Genomic DNA, 17,086 nt, shown 5'->3' on the forward strand with positions numbered 1-17,086 from the left:
AATGTTTTTACATTGTACCTATATATATATATTTTTAAATACCTATATGTAATTACATCTGTAATTAATTTCTGCAATTACATTTATAATTACACTGTTGACCCATCCCTTACACCTTAACCCACCCTTAAACCTACCCATAGCACCAAATCTGTCCCTAACCTTACCCGTATCCCACCTTAATAGCAGCAAACATGTTTTGCAATACAATATGACCACAATAAGTACATTGTACTTATTTTTTGATGCAAGTACATAGTAGTTAAGGACACCTAATATAAAGTGTGACAAAATGTACATTTGGCATTTTTGTTTTCTGTTTTCTAACTACACAGTGGGGATCAGTTGTTAATGTTAATGGAACAGTAAGCAAAAAACAAACAAGCAAATAAAAACCGTATTCTTGAGCACTGTAAATCATTATTTTGTAGGCACATCTGTATATGGGAAGGATGCCTTGCGTTGAGTGTTTCCTGGCATGTGCATTGTCACAGTATCTCTGTCTTAACAAGCTCACATAGAAGCCTTTGAAGGATAACCTTAACCGTAATTCATCTTAAACATGAGTAGTTCTGTCTTTTTTGCTGTTTTAGTGGTACTAAAGTAAACTGCACCGTCTGTCTGCTGAGTTAATGTGCATAGCTGCACTCCAGGTTGTCTGTCTGTGCAGAGAGATGTCATCACGGTAAAAACTTCACGTACAGTAAGTCACTCAACAGCTTGATTGGTGTGTATTAAAATGAATGACTTTTCTCAACTTTACGAGCCAGTGTGTAATATACCTCAGCTCGTTTTTAACTCGCCACTTTAATTCTCCCACCTAAAGCTGCTTTAATTCAACGCGAGGACTGTGGGGATGGCTGCATACCTCAGTGGAGACATTTGAGTGCTGGAAAAATGAATTCCTCTTAAGTGCTTTGCTGTGTTGGTCACCAACCTTAAAAGATATCCATAAAACCCAATTCCCAGTAGGGTCTAAAATATGATTTATGAAACCTTACTTATTAGTGTGTCTCACTTTAAAATGAATTAGCACAGTTCTCACTTTCTCAAAGCTGCAATTGCTTAATATGTACAAAAAGGTAGCTGTTTCCATAGACATGGAGTCTTGTTTGACCAAGTCGTAATTTCAACTCACTAATCACTGGCTTCAATGCGAGTGTTTGATAGCTGTTTGATGTATATCTGTGGTGTTGTCATCATCGTTTAAAGGCCAGTGACTATTACAAAGCGGACCGCGTTAATGGACGCCTTCTTTTTGTAGTTGCAAGACAGTGACTACAGTCTGTGTGGTCTTAATACAAGCCTAGTGTTACTTAATGACAGTTTCTGATGATCTATAATTGCAGTGGCACATATAAATGGAAGTAGAAAATTGCTGTGTCTGTTTCTTGGTATTGTACAATTCATTTGGATAATTGGTTTGATATCCAACAGCAGGATTGTTTGCGAATTAGACCAAAACACCTGGACCTGGGCTCAAATGTATTTCAGAAATCCAATGGGCCGCTTATAGCTCTTTATTTTCGAGGTGAAGGAAATGAATCCCTCCAGTCTTTTTGTTGATTCATATCAAAAGCAAAACAGGGCATGCTCGCAAAACATTTACCCTGCGCAGAAGGACTGTAAATGTTTTATTAAAATGCCCGAACTGAAAAATCGCAAAGGAGCACCAGTTTGTTTTGGCGTGTGTGGCTTGTTCCATTCTCCTGTGGCTGCAGACTACTGGTCTACTGCCGGTCCTTTATTGACTGAATCTCTCACTGTGAGGAGGGGAAAAAAACGACTTTGTATTATAACCGTATGGAGAAAAAAAATGTTGGCAGCGGTTTTTATACAGCACACTTTTTAAAAAAGAGAGACGGTCCTGACCACAAGTAATAAACCATACTTTATTTAAACTGGCGCTCACCCATTATTTGTTCATAGGGCTTTCTGTCTCACAGAAATAATGTTCCAGCGCTTTCGGTTTGGGGGAGGGGCATGAGGACAAACTGCTGCCAGGTGTTGTTGCCATGACATTCCATTATGCGATTCCACGTTGCCTTGATGTGAATATTCCAAAATATGATTGCAAATGATGGTTCACCCTTGGGTCCTTCTTATTTTTTAAAAGTCAGTGTACATTTTCATTCATGCTTGAGAAATGACAGAATTCATAGTTTGAGAACTGAAATATTTAATTTAGCATTTAAAATACAACACATATAAGGTGAGATGCTTCTGCACCTACATTACCAGCACGGACGAAGACCTGGCAACAGCTGCCATTAGTAACGCCGTTGAACTCCACCTCGTTTTGCTTCTCGTCCCAAGACGACAAGTCCATCACGTAATGTTCAGAAAGCACTCCAACGCCGAGCGCTGCCCCGAACGACCCTCTCCTGACAGCTTCCTCATTACCTTTTAATGTATTCATGCATATTCCTCCTCGCTGGTAAGGCCGTCTTGTAATGAGAGGAAACAGCGAGCCGCTCCGTGCCTTGGATCATGCAATCCGCCCTTTGTTTCGATTAACAAAACAACTTCTGATGCATGCGGAAGGCAGGTTCTCCAGGGCAGCCGCTGAATTTCCTGCAATATGACAGAGAGAATATTGGCGCGTCAGTGGGACACCTCAGTGACTCTGGGAGACGCTATCATTATGTGTGTTGGCAATCACCACAGCTGAATTTTGTGGCGGAAAATGAGGGAGGCCATGTCAGCCTCACTAGCGTGTTGTGAGTGGCCTGAAATGCATCCGCTATGAGAGTCGCATTCTGTTTACCACAGCGGGGGGCAAACACGAGAGCCCAGGCATCGCAGGCTCGACGTGCAGCACAGTGAAATGAACAAAATACATACATTATAAGTTTGACGCTCTTCCTTCTGGAAATATAAAAGAAGCTGATTTCAATATAAATAGAATGGGAGTATGTCTTTACGTCTACTTTGATTGTCACTTTTCAAGCCGTAAAATACCCAGAGGCCTTTCCGTGGCCTCGCTCACATGTCAATGCTAATTTTCCCTGGTTGCCAGGGGTAACACATTGGGGAGCCTTGATTTTCTTCCTCTGGTCATCGAGCTTGCGTCTTTCTTCTTAGACAGCTTGCTCAGTGCTTGAAATATCTCTCAATGTTGGGCAATCAAAAATAGGAGAACATCTCAAATCAGGTTCTTTGCAGACTTAGAATCAACAATGATGTACAGTATTCATTTTCACTGATAAAAAGTATCCCGCTGTGTCTTTCTTGAGAGGTAATTTCTCAGAGTGCCTGTATTGTGTGCGTGAACCCATTGTGGCTACGGCAGACATACTTATACAAATTCACACCGCAAGCAAATCAGTCTCAGAGTTTTGATAGAAGTGACATCGTCCGTGTAAGAACTCAGGAGGGCACAATCTGAAAAAGGCTAATTCAATACAACTTGCCAGACAGCCACTTTCAAGTATCAAATATTTCGAGCTGTCAGCCATCGTGGTTAGGAAGCGCAGATGCATACAGCTGTTTCGTAGTCTGCAAATGACCCCTCTCAGTCTCTATGCCCCACTCTCTGACTGACACATTGTGCTAGATAACTGCCGGTGCTGCATCGCAAGCAGCCCGTCCAGCATGTGGTTACCTCCTCAGCTAGTGCACTCGCTTGTTCAAGGGTTACTACAGGTCAGGATTTCAATGCCTCAGTTTCACACATTCTCATGTGTCCTTTTGCTTGCAATCTCTGTGTGTCTTGGGATTTAGGTGCAAAAACATTGTTTTTAGAGGGTCTTTGCTCACATAAGCATTGGCAACGGTGGTTTTTCTTTTCTAATGACTTGCTGCAAGTATTGTTCACGCATATCATTGTTTTGGATGGGAAACTTGGGGATTTGTGATTGCAGCTGCACAATGCAAATGCATATAATTATATATTTTAAATTATAGAGATAGCAGAGCTGATGACAAATACAGTGGGGGTCCAAAAGTCTGAGAACACCAGGGAACATTTCTTTTTTTAATGTAACATTTTTAATGGCAAATTATATTTTCAGCATAAATGAAGATCTAGCTTTTGTGTAATGGTGTTATTAGTGGTCTAAATGTTTGATATTTGTCCATTTATCCTCATAACCAGGTGTTAGTTTAGATTCATTGAGATGCTGTTATAGTATTTCTTAATATTTTGGATTAGTTTCAATTTTTGCATTTTCTAATTTTAATTTTAGTTAGCTGTGACTTTTATTCATTTTTATTTAATATCTCATTCATATTCATTTTTATTTTTATTTCATTTTTTGGAGAAATGTTGCATTGACAGCTATCTAAAATAAAAAGCTTTTACATTTTTTTTTTTTTTTGTTTGTTAATGCAGTTAATATTTTACTAGACTCAACAGAAAATGTTTATTTATTTATTTATTTTTATTTTTTATAAACTTTATGCTTATTTTCAGACTTACATGCAAAACTATTTTATTTTATTTTATTTTATTCCCCTTATTTTTAATTTGGCCTAATACTAAGGAACCCACTTTTTATATGACGTAATTTGTATTTTTGTTTTTGTATTCTAATTTTGTATTTTTGTTTTTTTGCTGAATATGGTTTTCAGCAGCTGTGGTAATTAGTATTAACTCTCAGCTTTCATTGACCTTATTGTTAATGACATAAATATGATCAAATTCCATAAATTACTTAATATAAGTACCAATTTGTCCGTTTTTTTTTTGTGTAGATTCTACATAATTTTTACATAGAACTTATTGAATGCAAGAACGTAAATAAGGTGACTGAGGAGAGAGGGCAGAGTGAGCAAGGAAAGACCAAAATGACAGGGAGTTTAGTGCCGAATCCTTTTAGTAGACCACTGACACATGAATGAGGGGAGAGTGAGAGAAAGAGAGAAAAAAGTAGACAGCCAATTTGGGAGTAATGCAACTAAAAACAGACAAGTGTAATTTCATCCATCTGGACAGATGTGTAAAAGCGCTCCTCAGAACATTCCCCATGATTCCCCCTGATTGATCTTCCCCCGGACTGAAACACCTATTATTAGCCACGAGCCTAATAGCACCAGGATGGCTTGCTGCTCTCCCAGAGGCCAATTCTCTGGTCATATCTCACTCACTGCAGCTGTAGAAACCGAACAGGGGTGACTGAGAGAGACGAGAGGAGGCGCTGGACAGAGATAGACAGCAGGATGTGTGGATGAGGTGCTTCATATTCGGTCAATAGAATTCTAAAGCACACGGTGTCAAACAAAACAATAACATTGTTTCATCCAGGTTTCCATTGTTATTTAGGAAGAGCATTTGCACACCCACCTGAAAAGATGCATTTTTTTGAGCTGCTGAAACAAAAGAATGGCTTGTGTACAATGAAATCCTCACGGTTATTTGAAATATAGTTTAAAGCTACATTTTTACTCTGAAAGAAATGTTTATTGAAGGCCACAGCTGTGAAACATCAAACGATGCTGGTTTTGCTTGAATATTCAAGAGACTCCACAAACACTCGCCTTCTTCCTACGTTGGTCTGCTGGCTTTTGGAAAAGAAGGAAAGCAGTTGAGGCAAGCATGAGAGCTTATGATTGACGGCTCGCCACCCCTGCCTTGCCATTTAAACCGCCACATGTCCCGAGTCTGGTGTGATCAGATCCATTTTGATCCAGATCCAAACTCGAACAACGTTCCCACTGTCCTTCATCTTTGCTGCTCTATATGGAGATGATTTCCAGCGCTCAGCCCACCCCCAGTTCCCCCCTTCAGTCGCACACAAATCTACCCCTCATAAAAACATACCTGCATCTCTATTATTTCTATGCTAGCTCTCATGCAATGTGTGGAAAGCATCTTTACTGTTGCCTCTCGGATGTTTTGTACGGTCATCCCGTAGAATTATTTGACTGTATATTCAGCATTATTTTGAACAGCCTCTCCTTACATTGATTGAATGAGCTCCTTGGTTTAATGCATTTCCAAGAGCAGTTATCACTGTGATTGCTGGCGTGTGTTTTGGTAAAATGAGAAAAGCCTAAAACCCTTCAATTGAAATGGCTGTTAGTTTATGAAAATAAACGCTAAGGGGATTGTTTTTTTGCACAGCATTAATGCACTTATATGAGCTTTAACAACATTTGCTCAGATGATCTTATGAATAAATTCACAGATTAAATGTACACACTATTATTACTTTATTTTCCTGTAATTTTATGCTTGTGTATTTAATGTTACTGCACAAAATGCCTATAGTTTAATAGTCTGGTTAATGCTTAGTTATGAGAAATGTTTTTTTTCTCTCCAAATTTCAATCTACACAAAAATAATTTATCACCTTTAGTGCATTTGCAGCATTTAATCTGAAATAAATGGAAGATATGTTGTCTTCCATTAACCTTACAGCCATTAATCCATCATTACTATGCAAAAACATAGCCAAAAATCCTGAGAGTAATGTTTTTGTACCATACACTCATTTTTACTTGCATATGCCTAATAGAGTGGCTGATAAAATATACATTAGTCCTCCCTTATGACTTAATGTAATATGGACTTGCTTGCTATTTCAATTTAATTCTCTGCAATTTTTTTCAGTACCACTTTTAAATACTAATAACTAAATTAAACAGCTTGTGTTTTTACGCATTACGCATTTTTGCCAGCAAGCCATTCTTTGGCTTCACAGCTTCATTGGAGTAACTGTGCAGTCTTTATAGCTCCCGCAGAACCTTTTGTGAGTGAATTTCAAATGATCTTCATCAGCGAGAAGTTTGTAGTTTCAGCTAGTCTTTGTATTTTTGCTCGTCATTTGTGATGTTTAAGCCATGAACAGGAGCTTGAGAAATGCACGCAGCTCCTGCAGACTGGTTTTCATGTGAACCATGGCAGGAGAATGAATGTGGTAGGCACAAGGCGGTTCTCCAGGTGTGACTTTTTTTCTCTGATTTTTTACGCTTCATCAAACTCAATGTTCTTGAGTTTCAGGCAAACAATTATTGTCCGTGCTTCATTGTTTGTGCCACTTCCTCACCTGACCTGAGGAAATCCAGATCAGGGAAACTTCTCCTTAAATCACACGCAACATCAGCCCACCAAATGCCAGCACAAAATAGCATGAATAATACAGCATTATTTGAATAAATACTTAATATTACATTTAAATTAATATTATTTTTGTTGTTGTTGTTTGACACTGTAATTCCCAGTTGTATCCAAAAAAAACAAAAAAAAAACATAATCGAAATATCAGCAAAATTAAGCAAATACAATTGGTATGTTTTGTTGTATGGATACATGATTAACACACAAAGAAACCGTAACCATGGTCCCTCGAATCAGATTAGCTGGACCAACTTCAATCAAAGATCAAAATCTATCAGAGCCAGCTAATAGCAATGATTATAAATAATGGCTATGGGTGGATAAATAGCTCAGGCAAATGCACTGCAGGATATAGGCGCTCCAAAAGCTGTATTCAGACAATGCAGGCACAAATTCAAGGCAAATATATACATGCTGTATAGAGAAAATGTTTTACTTGCATTAATACACGACATGAAGCACCGTCGAGGTAAACCACCTGCCCATGCAAAGATTCATATGCAAAATGCTATCCTTCTAAAGGCCACAGGATCTCCGTATCACGTAAATATTAATATAGCCATTGATTTCACCCGCTTTTAAAGATCAAAGAGAAATCAGTGGATTAAAAGATGCTGTGAATGTGAATAAAGAAATGAATGTACGATGTTCTGATTAATGGAGTGCGTAAAAAATGTATTTTTAATTCTAACTGTACGTTGAACATTGAACGTTGTTTCAAATGTTTCCTGTTATAATGGTTGAAAAGTGACGCATCAATTGTTAATGACAGCTAAATTGCATTTCGATATCAGTAACAGAAGTATCACTATAATGATATTCAGAATCAGAACAATACCAAATAAGAATTTAATATTATTTTTTCCAATAATTGAAAAAATTATATATATATATATATATATATATATATATATATACACATATACAGACACACACAACGAAATATTATTTCTTCCAATAGAAATAATTATATATATATATATCCCAATCCCAACTATTGGAAGAAATAATATTTAGTTGTTTATCGTACATTTTTCCGTTTAACATTTACAGGCTCTGTCACACGTGAAAATAACTGTCGTGCTGATCTCCTGCTGTTAATATTTACGAGTTTTCCCGTTTTGGCGAGCAATGACTGGTGCTGTTGCTTATCAAAATTATGATTATATGGTTGTCTTGTAAACTTGGGGTTTTTCACCTGTGAAATGTCTGGACAAGGGGTGTTGGTTATTCGTGCATTTTGATCAAGGTCTGTTTTGCGCGCGCTTGTTTACCAAATGCGCATGTTGTGGTCGGCCACTGCGCGCCCAAATAACAATAAAGCATGTGTCTGTCATGACACGTAAACCTACTATTCGTTGGGTGTGTTTTCAAACTGTCACAACAAGTAATATTCTGACAAACTCCTCCTTGAGACTTTATGGATTACAAGTTAAGAAATATTATCAATGCGAGGCGAATGACAAGCCACTTGTCAAAATGATAAAACCAATTAATTTCGTATGTATTCCCAACAGTTATTCTGTCATTGTGCGAGTATAATGAATGTGCAAATATTTCAATTGACCTTCAATACTTATTAAGACTTAAAATAGTGCTATTGTAAACAGTAATACGTGAACAAATATATGCAAACAGGAACAAATTACACTTTGCTTTACATTTAGAATGTATTGAAAATGCGTAATTATCTCACGTGCACATCAGGAGCCCATTACATTTGCAAGTGTTGAATTCAAAGCCTCAGAAAAGCAGCTAACGAAAATTTACAAAATGAAAGGGGGCTCGGCGCAAGGAAAAAAGTGTATCTTTGTTTGCCCCTCTTTGTTTACCGCGGGATTTTTTTCATTTTACTAATTCATTTCAATGGCTTTCAAACTGGAAAATGGAAATGTTGCTCTTGCCCTCTATTTCAGCAGCCGCGTCCTGGCAACAGAGCAATTTTCTATCATCAGGGATAAACGGCATCGAACAGTACATTCGGATAAAAAAGCCTGTGATTGCTGGCCTTCCTGTCTGTCATCTCTCTAGAAAATCCTCTCCCCCAGACCTGAGCCGTGTGCTGTCAGAGCTAATAATGTCTTCTATTAAGTCGAAAAAGAACCCCGAAAAATCCCACTGTTCTCAATTGTGCAACCTTCTCAAAAGATAAAAGATATTTCAGCAGAGCCACCTTCATTTAGATGAACTGAAAATTAATGTCCATAAGAGGCAACGTGCGCTTCTGCGTTGGCTGTAATTTTGAATTGAACATTGAAGTATCCTTTCAGGTCTGTGTACTACACAGTCCTATGTTCTTATTTTCTAGAGATAAACAAATTTCTTTGTTGTACATTGGGATGAAATATCCGATGCAGCCTGCGTCAAATGCACAGAGATGCAAAGCTAATGCTATCTGTGACATTAGGCCTCGCTAATACATGGCTATCAAAAATGGACCGTTATGATATGACCTTAAGGCCACGGTCACTAAACCGTGACCACTGTTAGTGTAAAGTTACATTAATCAACCCACCAGTCAATCAGGAGGAGCTTTTAGCAAGAATGAGGATATGACGCGAGGATTAACAACTTAAAAACACACGCCTTAATTGCCTAGGCCTATATTTAAATATATAGGCTATTTCGACATTAATAATCTTCTTTTATTTTTAAATAATTTAAATGTTTGCCCTTTTATCAAACTAAATGTTTAATCGAATTTATGCCTATATTTAACTGGTATCCGATTTCATATTTCCACCTTTTTATGTCTCTGTCTTGTTTGTCTTTATTTTTCTAACACCGGCTTCCAATCAAATAAAGCATCCGCAAAGTTTACCGACTCAGTTAAATATTTAGTTCTGAAATAAAATGATTTAATATGAGACCTATAGGCTAAATGGCAGGGAGGGGTCTGGTGGTATTTGTTCTCCTCTCTTGATTTCTATTGTAGTGATCTCGCGCAGAAAACCGACAGCTGCGCGTGCTATCCATCTGCCTTCGCTTTGCCTCGCCACTTCCTCTGCTCAGCAGCCATGGAAATCCGTCGACGCCTGCGAGTCTGCGTACAGCCGATGGGCTTGAGATCGGAGAGAGCAGACCCGTTCAGCCGCCTCTGCTAGACTGGCAAGTCTGTACAATCAAGACGGTGTCTTTCCATCCGAGCCGGTCAATATGTCTGTTCGGACGAATAACAAGAAGATCCGGTGCGCTTTCGGAATGAAGACGATTCCATTTCAAACTAGTTTTGTGTTAAGGCTCAGATAAGGCTGCATGGATGCACTCGAGCGCCGGCATGTCCACACAGATCCCCTCTCCTTTCTTTTTGACAGATTTGTAATATGATGCTTATGGGTTTACATGCATGCTTTGCTATGATTATATTCCCAATAATAATCATCATAATCATAATAAAAATAATAAAAAGTTTAATTATTATTTACATTATAGTTCACATTTTTAAAAATGACAATTTAAATTAAAAAACTTAAATGCATTTAAATAATTTTCCAGCAATACTAAAGACGAGTTTGGTTTCGCTTTTATAATGCAGAAATTAAACATTTTTAATTATAAATAAAATATATTATTTTTGTGTCCAACAAAATATTTGTACTTTTTTTTTTTTTACTTCAATTTTTAACTTATAACACAATGGTTATGGTGTTCTCAAACTAACTCAAAGGCACATATTTTATTCATATTTTTATTTGTCTATTTCTGCGCATTTTTTCCTCCTTAGATACTGGAATACAATTTTTCTACAAAACAAACACCATTTACAATAATTCAGCAGCATGTAAATTCATTTAGTTTTAATTGACATACGGAGCCTGTGTACAATATACGCTGAAACAGATTCACTGGCCTGTTGCAGAATTTTGTCAGATTTTTTTTCATCAAATAATTTAATAGATCAGTCTCTGGATAATATAGCCATTCTAGATGTAGTTTATGTCCTCAATTTATCAAAGTTAAACTGTCAACACAGGTAGCAAAGGTACCAAACCATGAAGTCTCGATCAATTAAGCACTTAAAATGCCAGCAAGAAAGCATAATTGGAAGATTTGTTTGTACCATGCCAAGGCTATATGTCTCTGGTTTCGCTCTCATTTGCTTGACAAACATTTTCACACTGGTCATGCAGCAGCAACAATCAATCAAATTCCTGATCACCACTGTTAACTCATTTGACAGTTGCATTTAAGCAAATTGTGGCAGATTTTTTTAAATAATATTTCGAAGAAACAAAAAGCATCACACATTCAGTAGCCTAAATATTACATTGTTCAAACGAATGATCTAATGCTCCACGTTTCCTCTTACCTGGCACAATTCTTTTGAAAGAATGTTCGATATCTTGACTACATGAAGAAATCCAGCAGCTTTCAGAGCGACCAGCTGCCTTTCTGTCTCTCCCAAGTTCAGTCCACCATGGAAAATGGTTATCTACGCCGCTTGTGCACTCTTAAATCCGGCAAAGTAAATAACATCCCTGGTAATAATAGCAAGGTACGCAGTTCTTGTTACAGAAAGGGAGAAAATTGAAACTAAATGCTGCATTTAGGGCTACCATTTTTGATAAGAGGATAATTGAGGCGACACTGGTGTATAATTAGCGGATAATTTATGCTATATCCACTTTTAATCCACCTCCCAAAATAAACAAGGTCCATAATCATTACAGACGAATTGTTCTTAATTTTATAGCGCCAGTCTGAATACAGTGTAACGGATAATCAAAGAGGATTTGGATATAACTGATTGCGACCATAATTGCATTTTCATTACCATTTAAAGTAAATTTATGCCATATCATGAGGAAACTCGTTGTCTATAAAATAAAAATTGAGTGAGATGAGAATGAAGAAAGCCTTGCAAGTTGTAGGGTATATTTACATCGTGGTTTATAATGTGATCGCGATTTGCCAAACCACAAACTGCACTCGTAATTTGCATATATTTTCAACTGTGACTGGCTCGTGATTACTACAAGGAAAGGCTGTCACTAACCCGGGCCTTTCAGTGACTGGGCTTAATTAAACCCGACCATATCTGGCGTGTTTAGTAGTTCACGTGAATCCTCTCTGAAGACGCTTAAAACTGTGCTTTTTCTATTTTGGCATCGCGTGTTTTCACCTTGGCCTAATATATTTTTTCTATACTGTAAATCACACACTATTTATTTAAGTGTTGATCTGTGTGGTTTTATTTGTGCTGTGCTATTATTTTACTATTGTGGATTCTATGTTGAATATGCATTTAGAGATTGACGTCCATATAAAAGCGACTTTGTAGTTATACGTAAGGCATTGAAGTAGCTGTATCGTATTCTGTCGGTTCGATGCATTCAGTGTTTGCGCGGTTTGTAGGCTAAACGTTATTTGGCACCTCTGCCGCGGTTACGAACCACGCGATTAATTACTTCAATGGCAGCGCGTGACATTGTCTCCGGAGTCGCGTATCTGACTGGGAATTTTGTGAATATCAGAGGGATATCCCAGCATTATTATTCTCCACATGGTTATGGCTACGGTGGGAGCTGTTAAGGTAGGTTAACTCACTGTGAAGTCTCAGCTAAAGCAGAGAACTGATGACGTTAGGTTGAATGACCAATCGGAAGGCGCTGCCCTTTGGAGACAAACCATTTTACTTGTAGTGGCTGCATCAAGTCTGGAAGCAAGGACTCAAATTTAACAGAATCCACCTTAAAATCTCTGCCTTTACTCAAGCCCACCTTCCACCATACCGCGTGAGAATTACAGGACAAAAAGGATAAATTGTGGAGGTAATAACGCAATATCTCCTAACCAAGGAGAGAAAGAAACGAACACAACGAAAGGACTCATTTGGACTTCAGAGATAGGGGGTAAGTGCTCTCAAAGCAGAAAATTTGATGATGACCATGACTACGATGGCTGACGGTCTGGAGGCTCAAGACTCGTCAAAATCTGCTTTCATGGAGTTTGGACAGCAATCGCACTCACAACAGAGCTCCCCGTCGATGGCCGCCAGCCATTATCCGCTCCACTGTCTTCATTCTGGGTCTCATCATCATCATCAGCACGACAGCTCTCCGTACTCCGGCTCGAACTCCTATAACAGGTCGCTACCTTACTCCTATGTAAGCCATCCACACCACAGTCCATACCTGCCGTCCTACCACAGTAACGCCAGCGGAGCACAGACCAGGTTAGACGCCACAGGTAAGCGTATTTGCACGCGTAAACATAGCTCCGTTTTCATTACTAAGCTGTACTTCGGTTAAATGTAACAAGGACATACACTACAAGTTCGTATTTAAAGCACCTTACCCGTTCTCTTTTGTTCTCGACTAGTTTTGGCTGTGCTATGTCAGCGATAACGGTGTTCTCCTCAAAATGATTTATTGCGTTCCGCTAGTGATTCTACCCACCATTGCAAATTATAATTAGCATCTAATTGTCTCCGTCTCGACATGTCACTACATGCAATTTCCTAAATATGACAGACAATGTAATTATGCTATAGAGTACTTGAATGAACATTAGCCTACAGACTATTTGTGTTTGTCGAAAAAAAAAAAAAACGCATTTAAAATGCTTATACATATTTATGTGCGGGAATCATTCCACAATATTCACCCTTTTCAGAACAGCAGAAAACAACAGTGATTGAAAATGGAGAAATACGTTTCAACGGAAAAGGCAAAAAGATCAGAAAACCGAGGACGATTTATTCCAGTTTGCAGCTCCAGGCACTAAATCACCGTTTCCAGCAGACTCAATACCTGGCTTTACCAGAGCGCGCGGAACTGGCTGCCTCTCTCGGGCTCACACAGACACAGGTGAGATGTGGACTCATTTGCATTATTAGTGTATTGTGCTTCTCATTTAGACTGAGTACTATATCTTGATTGTTGTTATTGATAATGGTGGAATAATGGTGTTTTGGAAGTAGGCTATTTAATAGCCTACGTTTGTTTTTGTTTTTTACCCTGACAAAAAATAAAATCTCATGTTAGACTAAATTAGACATCACCTTCACTTAACAATTTAGCAACCTAAATTTTTTATTTGTCTTTCAGGTAAAGATATGGTTTCAAAACAAAAGGTCCAAGTTCAAGAAGTTGTTAAAACAAGGCGGCAACCCTCACGAGAGTGACCCTTTGCCCGGCTCCATCGCCCTGTCCCCGCGCTCTCCAGCCATTCCTCCTATCTGGGACGTCTCAGCCTCCTCTAAAGGAGTAAACATGTCTGCTAACAGCTACATGCCCGGTTACTCACACTGGTACTCGTCGCCTCATCAGGACGCCATGCAGAGATAGGCAACTAGCCCCTTTTTAGGCCAGAGGCCTTGATGTTGACATCCTGTCTTCGCCCAGTTCACGTGCGCTAGGACGCACATTGTCATCGGCTTAACTTCCTTAATAGAGACCTATTCTGGCATATTAAGGGGACGATTTCTTTTGAAGGATGAAGATGTGGTGTGGCGAAGGTCAACAATGGAACTAACTGTCGGTAGCATCATAAACAGATTGATTAAAAATCTGTTCTCACGTTTGACTCTAATCAAACACATTCATCGCCAACATGAAATCGGAACAGGAAGCTAAACGTTTTGTCACATCACACGCGCACGCACGCGCTTGAGTCGCATTTGAAAACGAACTCAAACCTCTTGGGTAGATGTTTCTGATCATGCAAAAGCAAGCAATTTGATTGTAAATATATTGTCCGATTTTAGTTGTTAAAAACTTTTTATGTTTTGTCATAAATGGAGTAAACATGACTTCAAGTAACGTGTCGTGCTTTTTTTCTTTTGGAGACATTATGAAGCAGGCTTTTCAGAATCAGTTATGAATTTGATTATTGGAATAATCTGCATAAATAAATAATTTCTCTATAAAACATACAGAATTAGGACCTATAAACGGCTTGCACAGTAATGTGTAAATAGTTACCTCCACATTATGACATTTTTTCTAATGCTGAAAAAATACCTGAAGCAATAGCAAAATAGCTTACCCGAGTTGGTGGTTTCTCAAAGTGTTTTTCCTACAGAATAGAGCTGCATCTTGTCCATCTTGTCATTCTCTAGCTCAATTATTAAGGTATTGACAAAATGTTTTCCCCCTTTCTCTCTGCCTTGATCTGCGAGACGCTGAATGCCTTTCGCCACAGGATCGATCCTGAACAAAGCATCCAGCTGCAGTCTCGTTCAATATGAAGGAGATATTTGGGACAATTTATGGGTTTTATCCAAGAGAGGGTTTTTTTTCCATTCTCATAAATGCAGACATAATTAGGGTAATTTTTGATGTAGCCCGCTGATTACAGCGTTTTTACCGTCAAAGATAATTACCTGTAATTTTCTACCACTTTTAATACTAAAAGGCATCTTTATTTGGATTTGAAGTGGCAAAGACGAAACAAAAGATGAAATTATTCGGTTATTCATGTACAAATTGCCGAGGAGAGTGAACGCTTGGGATATTATCTAAAATTACAATGTTGAATAGGGAGACGAGAAGCCCCTGCAGCTGTCAAATCGTGGATGCCCCAGACGCAGAGAATGAGGCTTGATTTTCTGAAAAGGTTCCCTCATCAACGGGTTGGGATGGTTTATTTAAATGTGTGCTCTGCCTATATAGGAACATAACGTAGCTATATGTTGAAATAGGAACTGTCAAAAACACGCTTGTCATTGGTTTCAGCACTATGCACACAGAAATGTCTTCAAAATATACCCTGGGATTTTTTTACAACCTAAAATACTACAGCTAAATCTTTTTTGGGGGGTGGATGAATCACAACTGATTACGCATAATAATAAAAACAAAATGTGTTTGTGAGAGTTAAGGCCCCTACACATAGAGGGCCCCTGACAAGACACACCGAAATGAATACCGAAATCCACGAAGTTATCAAGACAATTAACCTAACCTAATTGTGAGAAAGCACTCTTAGGCTAAATATACAAGAATATGTGTGTGCGCATGTGAAAAAATGGAGAGATAAAACAGCAGTATATAAATCATGACCGGTTTACTACATCCCAGCGTTCGTGTGACACGTTTTCCTGTAAAATAGCCTGGCTTTCCCAACAAGTCGAACTGCAGATCATGCCCACCCATCAGCGACACTCAGACCAGCAAACAACAAAACAACATGGTAATAGAGCAACACTTACCTTCGATAAATTTATTGTTTGGCATAGAATCTCTGGCTTCTATGTTTCAATAAAGATACCGTTGTGAAAGCGGACGCTCCTGTGTACCGCTTGTGTTGAGTAAGCAAATCCAGGTGTGAAAGTGTTTGCACACCCCGACACCTCTTATATATTGCCTGCAAAATTAGCCGTTATTACTGTCACTGTTTAGCGATGGTGAGCCAGGGAAAAAACCTTCTGCAATCAAGAACCAGGCGCATCTTTGCAAATTATAGATAATTGTAAATGTCCAGATTATGATAATGGAGCTAATCCTGGTGGAAGTATAATTATTGTTGAGTGTTACAGTTGAGGGTGTCCAGTAAAGCTAACTGTCATTATTTATACACGGTTTGCAGTGAAATCGTTGAGTGGAAAATGTTCAGTTGGAATTTAACAAGGCTCTCGATATAATGGCATGGGATATAGCGTGTTTGTGTATGTGAAATAGAAAGCGAAGCAAAGTTGGAGTTGCTGGAGTGTGTGTGTTTTGAGCGTGAACGCAACGTCTGCGTGCGTAAGCGCGCGCGTGTGGGGAGGGGGGCGAGGGATATAAACAAAATACATAAGCCTATTAGTACATACTACGTTATTCTCATAATCGTGTCATGGCTTTCTATTGGGTATATTCGTCGCGTAGATTTGGTGTTTATCTAGGCTTTCAAATAAAACCATAAACAATAGGCCTATAGCATGTGTAGCGATTTAGGCTACTTTTTGTTTTATAGTTATGGTAACCATTAATTTTGTGTTCAAAACATGGCAAATACTAATTCTATTCTGATGTTATGGGGAAAAGTCAGTCTCCAGTCATATATAGCCTATATATAGGCCTATTATTTAAAAAAAAAATT

General features: G+C 38.4%; 1 protein-coding gene across 1 annotated transcript; it reads left to right on the forward strand.

Moving 5' to 3' along the window:
- Positions 1–12,238: 12,238 nt before the first annotated feature.
- On the forward strand, positions 12,239–14,845 carry dlx6a (distal-less homeobox 6a). Its single transcript, XM_058753168.1, has 3 exons — positions 12,239–13,249; positions 13,676–13,869; positions 14,110–14,845. Exons 1-3 carry the CDS (start codon positions 12,940–12,942, stop codon positions 14,347–14,349), a joined length of 744 nt encoding a protein of 247 aa, XP_058609151.1. The 5' UTR covers positions 12,239–12,939; the 3' UTR covers positions 14,350–14,845.
- Positions 14,846–17,086: the final 2,241 nt, after the last annotated feature.

The sequence above is a fragment of the Onychostoma macrolepis genome, chromosome 19 (assembly GCF_012432095.1).
Source record: "Onychostoma macrolepis isolate SWU-2019 chromosome 19, ASM1243209v1, whole genome shotgun sequence".
NCBI classification, from domain to species: Eukaryota; Metazoa; Chordata; class Actinopteri; order Cypriniformes; family Cyprinidae; genus Onychostoma; species Onychostoma macrolepis.